The 15,895-nt window shown below is 37.2% G+C and overlaps 1 protein-coding gene across 1 annotated transcript in view; it reads right to left on the reverse strand.

Annotated features, from left to right (window-relative positions):
- Ccdc152 (coiled-coil domain containing 152) overlaps positions 1-15,651 on the reverse strand; it is a 22,160-nt gene extending 6,509 nt beyond the window's left edge. The window contains exons 1-5 of the mRNA XM_013018588.1: positions 15,565-15,651; positions 10,919-11,024; positions 3,584-3,652; positions 2,703-2,767; positions 469-571 (exon numbers count right to left, since the gene is read on the reverse strand). Coding sequence (XP_012874042.1) covers positions 469-571; positions 2,703-2,767; positions 3,584-3,652; positions 10,919-11,024; positions 15,565-15,651 — 430 coding nt within the window. The remainder of the gene's footprint in view (positions 1-468; positions 572-2,702; positions 2,768-3,583; positions 3,653-10,918; positions 11,025-15,564) is intronic.
- Between the last annotated feature and the right edge of the window lie 244 nt (positions 15,652-15,895).

The raw sequence follows: 15,895 nt of genomic DNA on the forward strand, positions 1-15,895 counted from the left end.
TTTTAGGAGCATACTACTATGCTCAGATTCTTCCACTGAGATTGAGTACTGTAGACTTTCTACCTGGCTTGGAACTGCTTGGCTTGAACTTTCTGATCTGAGCCTTCCATGAGCTAGAGTGCCAGGAGTGTGTGTCTACCTATTGGATGAGAAGGAGTCTCATAATTTTTTTTTTTTGCACAGGCTGGCCTTGAACCATGATCTTTCAGATCTCAGCATTCCAAATAGGTAGGATGATAGGCATGTGCCACTGATGCCTGGCTGAGATGGTGATCTGATATCAAGGTGTGTTGTATACATATATGGAAACATGACAATGATACTCCTTCATTAAACTCATATTTGTTAATAAAATGACAAAAAATAAAATAATATTATTAAAAAGAATACTGGCTATTATTGAAAAAATACTTGCATCTTTAAATTGTTTTGTGATGTCTTAGAATTCAGTAAATTAAACAAACTCACCTTTTTTTTGTAAATCCTGATAAAGCTTGCTTATTTCTATCTTATGTACTTCTTCTTTGGTTTTCATTTCACTTAGAAGTTTGGCAATACTATTCTTATATTCCTAGAGATTAACAGATGCATATATTCATTTAAATCTAAGCATGAATACATAATATTTTACTAACTAGGAGGGTAAAAATTTCAGTTTGTATTCATTTTTGATATGAGATCATAGCTAATGCTTTTTTTCGTTGTGTCAGAGATCACATATGTGAGGCATGATTCTCAAACTCTAATAATATCTAGAGAGAAAAATATTGACATTGCTTGAATAATCAACTTTGAGAAATTGCAACTGCTTTTTTTGTATGTATAAAATGTCCATTCTCTCTCTCTTTTTAATTTTGGTATAGATCCTGGGGCTTGAACTCACAGCCTGAGTGCTGTTCTTCTTCTTCTTTTTTTTTTTTTGCCAGTCATAGGGCTTGAACTCTGGGCCTGGGTACTGTCCCCAAGCTCTTCAGCTCAAGGCTAGTGCTCTGCTACTTGAGTAACAATACCACTTTTGGCTTTTTCTGTGTATGTGGTACTGAGGAATAGAATCTGGGGCTTCATGTATGCTAGGCAAGCACTCTACCACTAGGCCACATTTCCAGGTGGGTGCTGATGTTGAGTTTGTTTTGGCAAAGGCTAGCACTTTACCACTAGATACACAGCTTCACTTCTGGCTTTTTCTGAGTAGTTTACTATAAACAAGCATCTCACAGACTGTCCTGCCCTGATTGACTTTGAACTGTGATCTTCAGATCTCAGCCTCCTGAGCAGCTAGGATTACAGGCGTGAGTCACCAGTGCCCAGACTTTTTTGGTAGTTTTATTGGAGATAAAAGTCTTATGGATTTTCCTGCACAGGCTGGCTTTGAACTGTGATCCTCAGATTTCAGTCTTTTGAGTAGCTAGGATTACAAGCATGAGCCAGTGGCACCTGCCTAATTTTTATTTTTTTATTTTTTGTCGGTTGTGGGGCTTGAACTCTGGGCCTGGGCACTGTCCCTGCACTCTTCAGCTCAAGGTAAGCACTTTACCACTGGAGCCACAGTGTCACTTCCGGTTTTCTGGTGTTTATTGGAGATAAGAGTCTCTTTGAACCATGATCTCCAGATCACAGCCTGTTGAGTAGCTAGGATTACAGGCATGAGCCACTGGTGCCAGGTTGGCTAATTTTAATTAACAAAAATTACCTATATTTATAGTAGACAACTTATTTTAATGTATTTATCCATGATGGAATGATAAAAAATTAACATACAGATTTTCTCACATACCTTTTATGGTAAGAGCATTTAAAATTCATAAATAGCAATTTTCAAGTATATGATATATTTTTTTATTAACTATGATCACCACATTATACAACAGGCCTAATTTATTCCCAACCGAAATTTTGTATTGTTTGACCAATATCTTGTCAGTCACAGTTCTCCAACATCCACTGTCTCTATTAGGCACATTTGCTTTCTGGTATTGTGTTATATATTCTGTAATTACTCTCACTGTACTGTTCCTAAAGGAGATAAGAAAATGTAGCAGAGATTTTCATGGCCCTTGGTAACAATTAATTTGGGATCCACATAAAATAATCCCTTTATGATGGGGCAATGATTATCCTAATCACAAAATAATAGGCTAGATTTGTTTCATAATCAAAAGTTTAAAAAGTGATGTTTAACAGAGTATCTAAAGATGCTATTAACACTATTTGAAAATATGTAGCAAAAGAACTGTATTGTTTCTTGGTAGACACAGCAATGCAAATGATACATTAATACATTCTGTTTTATAAAAAGTCCAAGATCTCAATTAGTAAAACAAACATTCAGTTTTTAAAGATTTCTGAATATACAGAGGTACAAATACATATATCTGCATAGACAAATCTTGGCTGTGCTTATTAATGAAGATAATCTTTCTTTTTTTTCTTTTTGGTCCAGTTGTGGGGCCTGAATTCTGGGCCTGGGCTCTGTCTCTCAGCTCTTCAGCTCAAGGCTAGCACTCTACCACTTGAGCCACAGAGCCACTTCCAGCTTTTTTTCTTTTTGCTTATGTGGTGCCAAGGAATTGAACCCAGGGCCTCATGCATGCAAGGCAAGCGCTCTACCACTGAGCCACTTTCCCAGCCCCAATCTTTCTTTTTCTAATTAGAATAAATGCTCTGGAAGGACTTGAATGAATGCAAATGCTGCATAAGCTTACCTGTTCCTGGGATTTTAACTTTTCTTTCATAAGATCAGCATTTCTTTTTAGTTGTTCATTTTCACCTTGTAAAAATAAAAATAAATGGGCATACATGTAATATTCTTTAGTCATGAATATAGTTTAGTCACGAATTTAATTCATTTTTATGTAAACAGGTATTCAGCACTGTATTGTATTATTAAATGCAGTTGGTCCCCTGCATTTGTGAACCAAAAATATAAAGTGCGGATGGCTCACACCTGTAATCCTAGCTACTCAGGAGGTTGCGATCTGAGAATCATGGTTCAACGCTAGGACAGGCAGAAAGCCTTTTATCTCCAATTAACCACTAGAAAACCTAGAGTGGTGCAGTAGCTCAAAATGGTAGAGCACTAATCTTGAGTGAGAAGCTCAAAAACAATGCTCAGGTCCTGAGTTCAAGCCCCATGGCCAACAAAAACCAACCAAACAAAAAATATACATTATAAAAATATGTCTATACTAAACATGTACAGCCTTCTTATGTAGGTATTATAAGTAATTCTCTGATAAAGTAGCGAGGATGATATGAATAGGTTATATGCACATAGTATGCCATTTTATGTGCGACTTGAGTTTCCATAAACCTAGTATTTGCAGGGATGTTACAACCATTCTCCACTGGAAAACATCTCAAATGTTTTTGAAATAACTGAAAGAACTATCATGACATGAAATATCTCCTGATGTCTATGACAGATTATGACTAAATTGTTCTGTTTAGCACAGCATTTCTAATTATATAATGTTAGGAAAGTATGAACAAATACAAGTTAAAAGGAACCTGTAGTCAACAATGTTAATAACTCTATCTTAAAGGAGTTGAAAAAAATTCACTTTTGTTCTATATTTTTGCTCACCTTTCAAATTGTGTTGATATTCAATGGTCTGTTGTAGCCCTTTTATCATATTATGAAGAGTAGTACATTCTAAAATATAAAGATGATTTTGTATAAAAATCCTTTCTTTCACTTTTGGAATTATTTTTCTCAAAAGAAATAATTAAATAAAATTACACTTAACTGACAATTGTGAGATCCTAATAAACAAATATCTCTATGTAAATTATATAAATATTTTAAAGTCATCTTTTTTTTGTTGTTGTTGGTCATGGGGCTTGAATTCTGGGCCTGGGCGCTGTCCCTGAGCTCTTCAGCTCAAGGCAAGCACTCAACTACTTGAGGCATAGCGCCACTTCCTTAAAATAATCTTTTATGTCAAATAAATTCCAAGATTTAGTAATGAGTTTTTAAAGGCATAGCATATTAGAATCTTCCCTGAAAGTACACCTGGACATGTTATGGGACCATGAAGACTGATTCTACACAAATTATCTACAAAAAGAACATTCTAGCCAGGCCCGGGTGGCTCATGCCTATAATCCTAGCTACTCAGGAGGCTGAGATCTGAGGATAGCAGTTCAAAGCCAGCCTGGCAGGAAAGTCTATGAGGCTCTTATCTCCAATAAACCACCAGAAAACTGGAAGTGGTGCTGTGGCTCAAGTGGCAGAGCACTCACCTTGAGCTGAAGAGTTCAGGGACAGTGCCCAGGTCCAGAGTTCAAGCCCCACAACGGACAAAAAAAATCAATACTAATTGCAGCACTACTGACCATAGCTAAGATATGGAATAAACCCAGATGCCCCTCAGTAGATGAATGGATCAAGAAAATGTGGTATATACACAATGGAATTCTATGCCTCCATCAGAAAGAATGACATTGCCCCATTTGTTAGGAAATGGAAACAGTTGGAAAAAAGTATATTAAGTGAAGCAAGCCAGACCCAGTGAAACATAGAATTATGTCTAGAATATTTTATCTGAAGATCACAATAGCTCAATAGCTAGGGACAGATGTCCATATAAATGATGCTTATCGAAATGAACTCCAAGAAATGGAAACAGGAGGTTTTTGTTTGCAGTTCTTCCCTCTCCCCACCCCCCCCCCCCCCCCTTTGGTTTATTCCCCGTTGTCACTATTTCACTATTTTTGATTTCCATACCCTTTGTCTTATACATAAGTTTATCTGTTTTGGGGAAGGGAAGGGGAATCACAAAAATGATGGGACAAAGCGTGAACCAGTTCAACAATGATATTCTAGACACTATGTTGGAAACAAACTTTACAACTTGTGAGAGAGGAGTTGGGGAGGGGGAAAGCAGGAGAAAATGAGGGAGGGGGTAATACTGTTCAAAAAGAAATGTACTCACTACCTAGCTTATTTAACTGTAACCCCACTGTACATCATCTTTACAGTTTAAAAAAAGGCAGTATTTATGTAAAGTACTTTGGCAGAAACAAACAAAAATACTGTCACTGAAGAATGCAAAACTGTTTACCTTTTGGTTTGCAACAGCCTCTATCTACTTTCAAGTAAGCTGACAGAAACCAAAGTTTTTGCAAATGATGAAAAGCTTTATGCAGATAGGAGGTTCTACTTTTGTGGCCTTTCCCTCTTTTTTGTTCTCTCTACCACTGACTTACACAAAGTTCTTACCATCTCCCTTTTCTCTATCTTCCTATTTCCAAGTTTGATAGACATTAGCTGAGAACCTGTCTCATGTATATTACTTAGATGCTAAACTGAGTAATCAAAAGATATAATATTCCTTATTGTCATTTGTCTTTGTCTCTTCTAATATAATAAGTTCACCAGTTAATTAAATACAGCACTAATGTTACCTTAGTGTCTGGCAAATTGAAACCAATTCTGTAGCTGAAACTATATTAGATATATATTCTTAAATGTGTATTTTAAAGTTTTGAACACAAGGTGGCTCTCTCATCACATTCTTTTTCTATAATGAGAACTGGATCTATAAGGAATTCTTCATAAGAGATTACATTTGACAATTTAGAATATAGCTTTTTAATTCTCTTTACAAATCTTAACACATTATATTTTCTTTTGGATTTTAACTATACAGATTGAAGAATATTCTTATTAAATTCTTCCTAAAAATCAGAACAGAATATGTAGCATATATAACTTAGTAAATCAATGATCATTTTGAACTCAATTTAGACTATAACGTTAGCGATTTGGGCCTTAATATATGTTTTATAGAGTACTTGGAAATACTAAGTGCAATTAAAACATTACTATAGGCCTGAAATGTTTCCCATATGCCCATATGTTAAAGGTTTGGTCCTCAGCCCATAGGAAGGTATAAAAAAAAGTATAGCTACCAAGAGGTAATTAGGTCATTGTGGGCATATCTTCAAAGGGAATTGTGAAACTATATTTTTCTTTCTATCGTTCACACCTAGCTATTATGCAAATAGGCCTCCTCTACCCCATGTCCCCCCATCTCATGATGTGCCACTACAGACCCAAAGCAACGGAGCAACTGGTCACAGATTGAAAACTGCAGAACTGTAAGCCAAAGAACAGTGGTAGCTGGTGGTCCTCTTCCTTTTCCAACTTCTCTTTCTCTTCCTCCTCCTCTTCTTTTTTTTTTTTTGTGCCAGTACTGGGGCTCTAACTCAGGGCCTGTTAGCTGTTCCTTAGCTTTTTAACTCAAGGCCAGCACTTTATCACCTGAATCACAGCTCCACTTCCAGCTTTTGGTGGTTAACTGGAGTTAAGAGTCTCAAAGACTTTCCTGCCTGGTCTGGCTTTAAACTATGACATGTTGTCACTGTATTTGATTCTGGTACCCTTTTATTGCATACACATTCACTTGAATTAGGGAAGGGAAGGGGAACAACAAACAGAATGGTGAGACAAAGGACAAGGGGGGGAAAACCAATGCAACAGAGATATACACAAGACAATATGTTGGAAATGATCTGTACAACTTGGGAGGTGGAGGTGGGGGGAGGGAAAGTAGGAGGAAAATGAAGAAAGGGTAACAAGTTTGACAAGAAATGTACTTATTACCTTACTGTAACCCCTCTGTATATCACCCTGACAATAAAAACAAACAAACAAACAAAACTATGACCTGTCTAACTAGGATTACTGGTGTGAGCCACCTGCCTGGCAGTTCTCTTTTAAGTTCACTTATTTCATGTATTTTTTTTATAGTAACAGAAGCTGACTAACACAGTCAAATAAAGGATTTTCTCTAGGAATGAGTTTGCAGTGCTAACACAATTACTTTATCTCTCATACTAGTACTTTTTCTTTCATGTAGTACTTACGCAGATGAGTAGAAAAGTGTCTATAGGTGTTTATAGAGGCTCTTTTTTCATGTGTGATAATTTTATTCTCAGTTTAGCATTATAAACTTAAAGCAGCTTTTCAATACCTTAGCTATAAATTTACTATTTTAATCTATAATTGCTGTAAGGAATCTCCATGTAATTTTCACAGTGACATACAGAGGAAGGAGACTAGATTACACACATATTTCAGATGCTTTCATAACATAGTTTTTGCCTTATTTAAACCCATTACACAGTAAATGAAAGGTCTCCCTACACAAAATCTCATTCAGGAAAGTAATTCTTAAGCCTCATTTGTTGATTTTATTTGCTATTTAACTGCATCAATATTATTTTTATACTCTGCCTTCATGTTAATTTACATAAAATATATTCATTGTAATATACAAGGAAAAGGCAAGTTTATACTTGATCTTATCTATAATGCTCATAACCATATTTACTAATGAGTTCATCACATGTTAAATACTAAAGCATTAAGTGATTTTTAAATAATACATACAACCTTAGTGTATTATTATGTAGATAATTAAGGCAGTTCTTTTTGTTGTTGTTGACTGTTATAGGGCTTGAACTCAGGGCCTGGGCACTGTCCCTGAGCCTTTTTGTGCTCAAGGCCAGGACTCTACCACTTGAGACACAGGTCTACGGCTGGTTTTTGAGTGGTTTATTGGAGATAAGATTTTCTGCGTAGAGCTGGCTTTGAACTGTGATCATCAGATCTCAGTCTCCAGAGTGGCTGGGATTACAGGTATGAGCCACCAGTGAGAGGCTCTTTTCTTAATAGTCAAAATTAGGATGAAACCAAGGTACCCTTGAACATGTGAATAAATTGTGGTACTTGAACATAATACAATAATGATATTTTAAAATTTTATTTTATTGTAAAGATGCTGTACAGAGGGGTTAGTTACATGAGTAAGGTAATGAGTACATTTCTTATCAAACATTGTTATCCCCTCCTTTGTTTTTATTCTACTATCCCTTCCCTCCCCCAGCTTCCCCACTCCCCCCACTCTGCCTTGCCCACACCAGAAGTTGTAAAGTTCATTTCCAACATAGTATCGTGTGAGTATCATTGCTGCAATTGGTCATCCTGTGTCCTTGTTTCAGCATAAATAAAGTTTAAAGTTTTTTATTTATATTTTTTAATTTTTTTGGGGGGGGTCTGGTCATGGGGCCTGAACTCTGGGTCTGGGTGCTGTCCCTCAGCATTTCAGCTCAAGGCTAGCGCTCTACCACTTGAGCCACAGCACCACTTCGGGCTTTTTTTCTTTTTGCTTATGTGGTGCTGAGGAATCAAACCCAGGGCCTCATACATGCAAGGCAAGCGCTCTACCACTGAGCCACCTTCCCAGCCCCAATAAATAAAGTTTTATTATTAAATCATTCATCTACACGGAGGAACCTTCAATGCATACTGCTAAGTGAAAGGAGACAAGCTGAAAAGGCTACATAGTTTATGGTTCCAGGTATATGACATCTACAAAATGCGAAATGGTAGTAGACTCCGTGAAAAGATCATGATTGTCAGGGATTCATGGGGATGAAGGGATTTTTTTTAGGGCAGTGAAATTATCGATAGGATTCCATAATAGTAGATACACATTACAACCTATAGAACGTACAGCAGAAAAAATAAGCACTTTCGACATAACGTCTTGTATATCTCATTGATGCAATGGGTCCACCTGTATCCCTATTTAACTGATTTGTTTTTTCCCTTCCCCTCCACAAATTATACCAACATCAAATACAGTGAAAACAGGGGTTATACCATGGGGGAGGGACATACACAGCAACAAAGAAATAATCTTATAAATGTGTTAGAAACAATTGCATGAGAGGAAAAAAAACATTTGAACACATATTTTAGGGGTGGGGGGAGGAGGACTGGGTAGGGGGGCAGGGGGAGGATGGGAAGGGATGGGAAGGGGAAACAAAGGAGGAGGCTACAATGCTTGATAAGAAATGTACTCATTTTCTTGCCCATGTAATTGTAACATTTTCACAATAAAAAAATAAAAATTAAAAAAATAAGCACTAATGTAAACTGGTCATTCGTTACTGTGTCACTGTAGCCCAATGAATCTGTAACAAATGTGCCACAAAAATGTAAGTTATGATCATAGGGAAATTGAGGGGAGTGGAAGCATATATGGGAGTTCTGTTCTTCCACTCATGTTTTCCTGTAAATGTAAAATTGCTTCCAAATGTTTATTAAGCTGGGTGCTAGTGGCTTACTCCTACAATTCTAGTTACTCAGGAGGCTGAGATCTAAGGATGCAGGTTCAAAACTAGCCTGGATAGGAAAGTCCATGAGACTCTTATCTCTACTTAATCACTGAAAAGCTGTAAGTGGAGCTGATCCTTAAGTAGTACAGTGCTAGCCTTGAGCAAAATAGCTCAAGAACAGTACCTAAGCTCTGAGTTCAAGCCCCAGGATGGCAAAAAAAGTTTACTAAGTTAAAAAAAATCAAACTAGGGCTGGGAAGGTAGCTCAGTGGTAGAGTGCTTGCCTTGCATGCCTGAGGCCCTGTGTTCGATTCCTCAGCACCACATATGCAAAAAGGAAAAAAAAAGCCGGAAGTGGCGCTGTGGCTCAAGTGGTGGAGCACTAGCCTTGAGCTGAAGAGCTGAGGGACAGTGCCCAAGCCCAGAGTTCAGGCCCCACGACCGGACCAAAAAAAAAAATCAAACTAACAAATTCTTTAATGATTTCTAATGTTGTATCACTTAGGAAGACTACTCCTTTATCAAAATAAAATTAATTCTAGTTTTTTGTGGTTTCATTTTTCTGGCAGTTAAAACTATTTTTAGATATACAGGAAAATTGGGAATATCACAGAGAATTACCTCAATTAAATACAGGCAAGTCTAAATAAAAAAAAGAAATAAATACAGGCAAGTCTGTTTAATTCTATTATTAACACTTTCTATCAGTGTTGTAGCTTTCTTACAATTAACAAATCAATGTCAATACTCTATTACAAACTAAAATTCATACTTCATTCAGATTTCCTCCATTTTTACCCAGTACTCCTTTTCTGTTCTAAAATTCTATCCATCAAACCTCAGTTCACCTATTTGTCATGTCTTCTTGGGTTACTCTTGGTTATGACAGTTTTGTATCCTTGACAGTTTTCCCAAGTACTGCTCACTAATTTTGCAATATCCTTCTTTGGTGGTTTGTGAGGTTTTATCTCATGACTAGACTAAGGAGGAGGACTGCAGCACTAAAGTGTCATTTTCATAACTTCATATCATTATACATATAAAAGGACTTATGGAAATTCATTTCATACTTGGGATATGAATAAATACTATTGTATTTATTCTGCTGCTCAAATTGTTCCAGCTTAATTCCTTCAGTTGGCTTCCATCATTAGGGGTTTATTATCTCTTTGAACACTTCCTTACTTTTTGGCACTAAAAGAGGCTATTTAGGTTTCCATTATTTATGGAATCTGAGAATCAGCCAGCCAGTTCTTTTTATTAGAGAATGATATTAAAACCAAAATCTGGTCATTATATTCAATGCATCTTATGTAAAAAATGAACTATGTAACTTGAGAGTAGGAATGGGAGGGGAAAACAACATCTGGGCACTAGATGTTCTCATTGCTATTAGATTATTTTGCTTCTAGGCCTTAGTTGATATAGCATGAAATGATATGTTTTTAAATACTAAAATTTTTGGCCCATCTCATATTTATTTTGCTGTAATCATGAGGTAGGAATTCAACTTTTCCCTGTGGTTTTATAGGTCTATAGTGATCCTTCAATTTGCCATTTCTTAGATGAGGAGATTTAGATTATTTAGCTGCTTTCATTCTATGTTTCTCTATTGGTAAAGAAGGTTAATGCACAAGTTTTAATAATCTTTTAGAGTTCAAGACTAAAATAAGAGGATTCTCTGAAAAGTTCTACATGGATTTAAATACGTCATACAAATGAGTTGTATAGTATTATTCACTGTTGTGCCCTCATGAATTAGTACATTTTCACGCAGAACTCAACTAACCTTTTTTAGTCGAGACTTCTTTTGCTTGCATTATTTTTAATAAACTATTAGACTTTTCCAATTGAATATCCAGTAAATTATTCTTTCCACTTGTTTCTAGCATTTTCTGTAGAAAAAAGAATATATATATATATATATATATATGATTATCAAAACAATGCAGCTATTTTGATTCTTTTACTAAGTATAAGAAAACCAGTAAGAATATCTCAGTCTAAAATTAAATCTGGAATATAATTTTAAATAAACTAACTTCCAAGTTTATATTTAATTTTGAAAGTAACATGATAGGACTTGGAATATATGTAGCTCAGTAGCAAGGTACTTTCTTAGCATTCAAGAGGCCTGGAGATCCATCCCCTGCCCAGTACCACACCTCCTCCACTCAGCACCCTACCTCCCCCATGGTAAAATATTAAAACTGGGTAACTAAAATATGCTCTAACTTGAGTCTTTGCTTTCCAGCTACTCAACTCTCAGCCTCATGGTTAACAATTCTTAGCCATAAGTAGTATAGACATTTGTAGACACAGTCACTAAGAAGGCTGATACAAGAGGATTTCTATCCCCAGACAACATATTGAGACTTTGTCTCAAAATAAACAAAAACAGGGGCTGGGAAGGTGGCTCAGTGGTAGAGCACTTGCCTTGCATGCATGAGGCCCTGGGTTTGATTCCCCAGCACCACATAAGCAAAAAGAAAAAAAGCTGGAAGTGGCGCTGTGGCTCAAGTGGTAGAACGCTAGCCTTGAGCTGAAGAGCTGAGGGACAGTGCCCAGGCCCAGAGTTCAGGCCCCACGACCGCAAAAAAAAACCACACACACACACACACAAAATAAACAAAAACATTAAAAAATCCTAACAAGTTCAAACAAACTACAAAACAAACAAGAATAATTCTTTATATATGCTTTCAAACTATTTTATGACTGTATAACTATAGAAAATGACCATATTTATTCTCTACACTTAGGCTGTTTCATTTAGCACTATTATCTGAAAAAAGCTGTCATATAAACTTGTGTAGATCCACCTATTGAGGAGAATGTGTTGTGTCTACTTGTTTTTCTACTGATGGTGAATATTTTTTTTTTGGGGGTCCGGTTGTGGGGCCTGAACTCTGGGTCTGGGCACTGTCCCTCAACTCTTCAGCTCAAGGCTAGCGCTTTACCACTTGAGCCACAGCGCCACTTCCAGCTTTTTTCTTTTTGCTTATGTGGTGCTGAGGAATCTAACCCAGGGCCTCAGGCATGCAAGGCACGCGCTCTACCACTGAGCCATCTTCCCAGCCCCGATGGTGAATATTTTTAACATGTCCCTTTGGTATCCTTATAAACAGAATAAGCATCCGAACACTCTTTAAATAATTAAAAGTCAGTATCCATGACCAGTCATGATACACACACACACACACACACACACACACACACACACTTCTAATCTCACTACTGCTGATTTATCTCAACGACATCCTGCTATTTCATCTGTATAACTATATATATTATAATATCAAAAGATAAAACTGTTCTTAAGTATGATCATAATACCATTACTACATAAAAATGACCAATTTTTTCTTACTTAAAAAATTTAAGAATCCCAAATGTTTACAAACAAGACCACACTAAAGCTACCAGCACAATAATGTTTATTGCAGCATTATTTACCATAGCTAAGATATGGAACCAATCCAGATGCCCCTCAGTAGATGAATGGATCAAGAAAATGTGGTATATATACACAATGGAATTCTATGCCTCCATCAGAAAGAATGACATTGCCCCATTTGTTAGGAAATGGAAAAACTTGGAAGAAATTATATTAAGTGAAGTAAGCCAGGCCCAAAGAAACATAGGTCCCATGGTTTCCCTTATATGCAATATCTAGTATATGTATGAGTCAAGCGGAAAAGGCCAGATAATGTGATGTCAGGAAAATGAACTCTTAGATATGTATTTTCATGTTTTTTTTCTTTCATGCATGTGTTTCTAATGCATATATAAGATTATCTCTTTGTTGCTTTGTATGTCCCTCCCCCACAGTATAACCCCTGTTTTCACTATGTTTGATGTCAGTATAACTTGTGGAGGAGATGGGGAAAAACCAGTTGTTTAAGGATACAGGTGGACCTGTTGCAACAATGAGAAGTACAAGTTGTCATGTCCAAAACGAGCTTTACAACGTCGGTGCGAGGGGGGGGGAAAGGGGGGGAAGGAGAAGGATTGGGATTGGGGGGGAGGGGGGAGGCTGGGAAGGGATGTGAAGGGTAAACAAAGGAGGAGGCTGCAATGCTTGGTAAGAAATGTACGCATTATCCTGCCCATGTAATTGTAACCCCTCTGTACAGTATGTTCACAAATAAAATAAAATAAAATTAAAAAAATTTAAGAATACAACAGATCTTTTTTTTCTTTTTAATTGTGAAAATACCGTACAGAGGGGTTACAATTACATGGGCAAGGTAATGAGTATTTTACTATTTATTTATTTTTTTCTTGGTTGGTTGTGGGGCCTGAACTCTGGAACTCTGGGCCTGGGCACTGTCTCTCAGCTCTTCAGCTCAAGGCTAGAGCTCTACCACTTGAGCCACAGCGCTACTTCCAACTTTTTCTGCTTATGTGGGGCTGAGGAATTGAACCCAGGGCCTCATATATGCAAGGCAAGCACTCTACCACTGAGCCACCTTTCCAGGCCCAAGAGTACATTTCTTATCAATCATTGTTGCCTCCTCGTTTCCCCTTCCTATCCCATCCCTTCCCCTCCCCTTCCCCGGTCCCCCCTCCCTCCACCTCCCCGGGCCAAAGTTGTAAAGTTAGTTTTTTGACATAACGTCCTGTACATCTCATTGCATTGTTGCATCTCATGTACATCTGTATCCCTATTTAAACGATTTGTTTTTTCCCTTACCCTCCACAAATTATACCAACATCAAATACAGTGAAAATAGGGGTTATGCTGTGGGGGAGGGACATACAAAGTAACAAAGAAATAATCTTATAAATATGTTAGAAACAATCGCAAGAAAGAAAAAACATTTGAATACTTTGGCAATAGATCTTTCCAAGTAAATCTCTAAGCTCACTGCACTAATTCCTTTCTCATGGATCATATTTCTCTTCTTTCTCTTTCTTTTTTTTTTTTGGGGGTCTGGTCGTGGGGCCTGAACTCTGGGCCTGGGCGATGTCCCTCAGCCAATTCAGCTCAAGGCTAGCACTCTACCACTTGAGCCACAGCGCCAATTCTGGCTTTTTTCTTTTTGCTTATGTGGTGCTTAGGAATGGAACTCAGGGCCTCATGCATGCAAGGCAAGTGCTCTACCACTGAGCCACCTTCCCAACCCCTTTCTTCTTTCTTGTTAGGCTAATCACTTAAGAAAACTCAAGTTTATTGTTTAAAAGAAGCTCATAATATCTCAAAACAGTATAAAAACTCTTTAATTATGGGCAATTTGTTTGTGTGTTTGTGTGTGTGTATATGTCTGTACATACATGAGTACACAGAGGAAAAGAAGGAATAGCAAGGGAGAAAGAAAACAGCCAGGTGCTATGGGCTCACATTTGTAATCCTAGACACTTGGGAGGCTGAAAATGGGAAGAGGCCAGTCCAAGCAGAAAAACTTTGAGAGATTCCTTCATAGGCACCTGCCTATGATCCCAGAAACAAAGGTTAAAAGTAGTCGGACCATAGCTCAGGCCCATGCCTAGTTGGAAAATAAGACTCATGCTCAGTTGATTAAAAATAACCAGTGATAAAGAGGACAGGAACCATGGCTCAGTAGCAAGTGCAGTACCCTGAGTTCAAACAAACCTCCAGTACTGTCAAAAAAATCAACAAACACCAAAATAGGAAAAAACTAAAAAAAAATTAGTGATTATTAGTAGGAAATTTAAAGATGAATCTAATTCTCATTAAAACTACTTCTGGTTGGACACTGGTGGCTCATGCCTGCAATCCTAGCTACTCAGGAGACTGAGATCTGAAGATCATAGTTTGAAGCCAGCCTAGGCAGGAAAGCTGTGAGACTCTTATCTACAACTGATCACTGAAAAAGCTGGAAATGGTGCTATGGCTGGAGTGGTAGGGTGCTAACCTGGAGCACAAAAAAGCTCAGAGACATCACTCAAGGCCAGAGTTCAAGCCTCAAGGCTGGCAAAAAAACAAGAACAAACAAAAGAAACAACCCAGAAAAAAAACCAAACCCCCAAAACAAACAAAAAAACTACTTCTGAGCCTAGTACCAGTGGCTCACTCCTGTAATCCTAGTTACTCAAGAGGCTGAGATCTGAGAATCATTGCTCAAAGCCAGCCCAGGCAGGAAAGTCCAAGAGACTTTTATCTCCAATTACTCACTCAAAAACAGAAGTAGAGCTGTGGCTCAAAATTGTAGAGCACTAGCCTCCAGCAAAACAGCTCAGGGACAGCACCCATGCCCTGAGTTCAAGCCCCACAACCGACAACAAAATAACAACAGAAGCTACTTCTGAATTTATGGACATCCTAGACATTTAGATAAGTAGTTTCACTTTAATTTTGGCACTACACTCATCAATACAAGTGAGTCAGACAAGATATGTTTTATATAGATTTTCCTAAATGCAAAATACAATAAAATTTATATACTAAAATCCTTTGCTACCATTACATACCTTCTCTATGTGTGAGAAATCATTTATAAGTTTGTCAAGATTCACAGTCCCAATTGTTTTCATATATCCTTCACTGCTTTTACTCATGTCTGAAACAAGGAAGGATAGTATTAAATAAGATCTAAAACATCACAGTAGCAATCATAATGAAGTTTCTGTACTCATAGAACCCAATTGAGCTCTGTTTTACTCAGAATTGTTGTTATACTCAGTATTAACAACTGTCAAATGCGTAGGTCTTCTCTAACCCTTGCCATAATGTTTTAGTTAACAAATCTAAAATTAGTGCAATGATAGATGAGTCTATAGAAATTATTTGTCTATGTTTCTT

Source organism: Dipodomys ordii, unplaced genomic scaffold (assembly GCF_000151885.1).
Source record: "Dipodomys ordii isolate 6190 unplaced genomic scaffold, Dord_2.0 Scaffold41, whole genome shotgun sequence".
NCBI classification, from domain to species: domain Eukaryota; kingdom Metazoa; phylum Chordata; class Mammalia; order Rodentia; family Heteromyidae; genus Dipodomys; species Dipodomys ordii.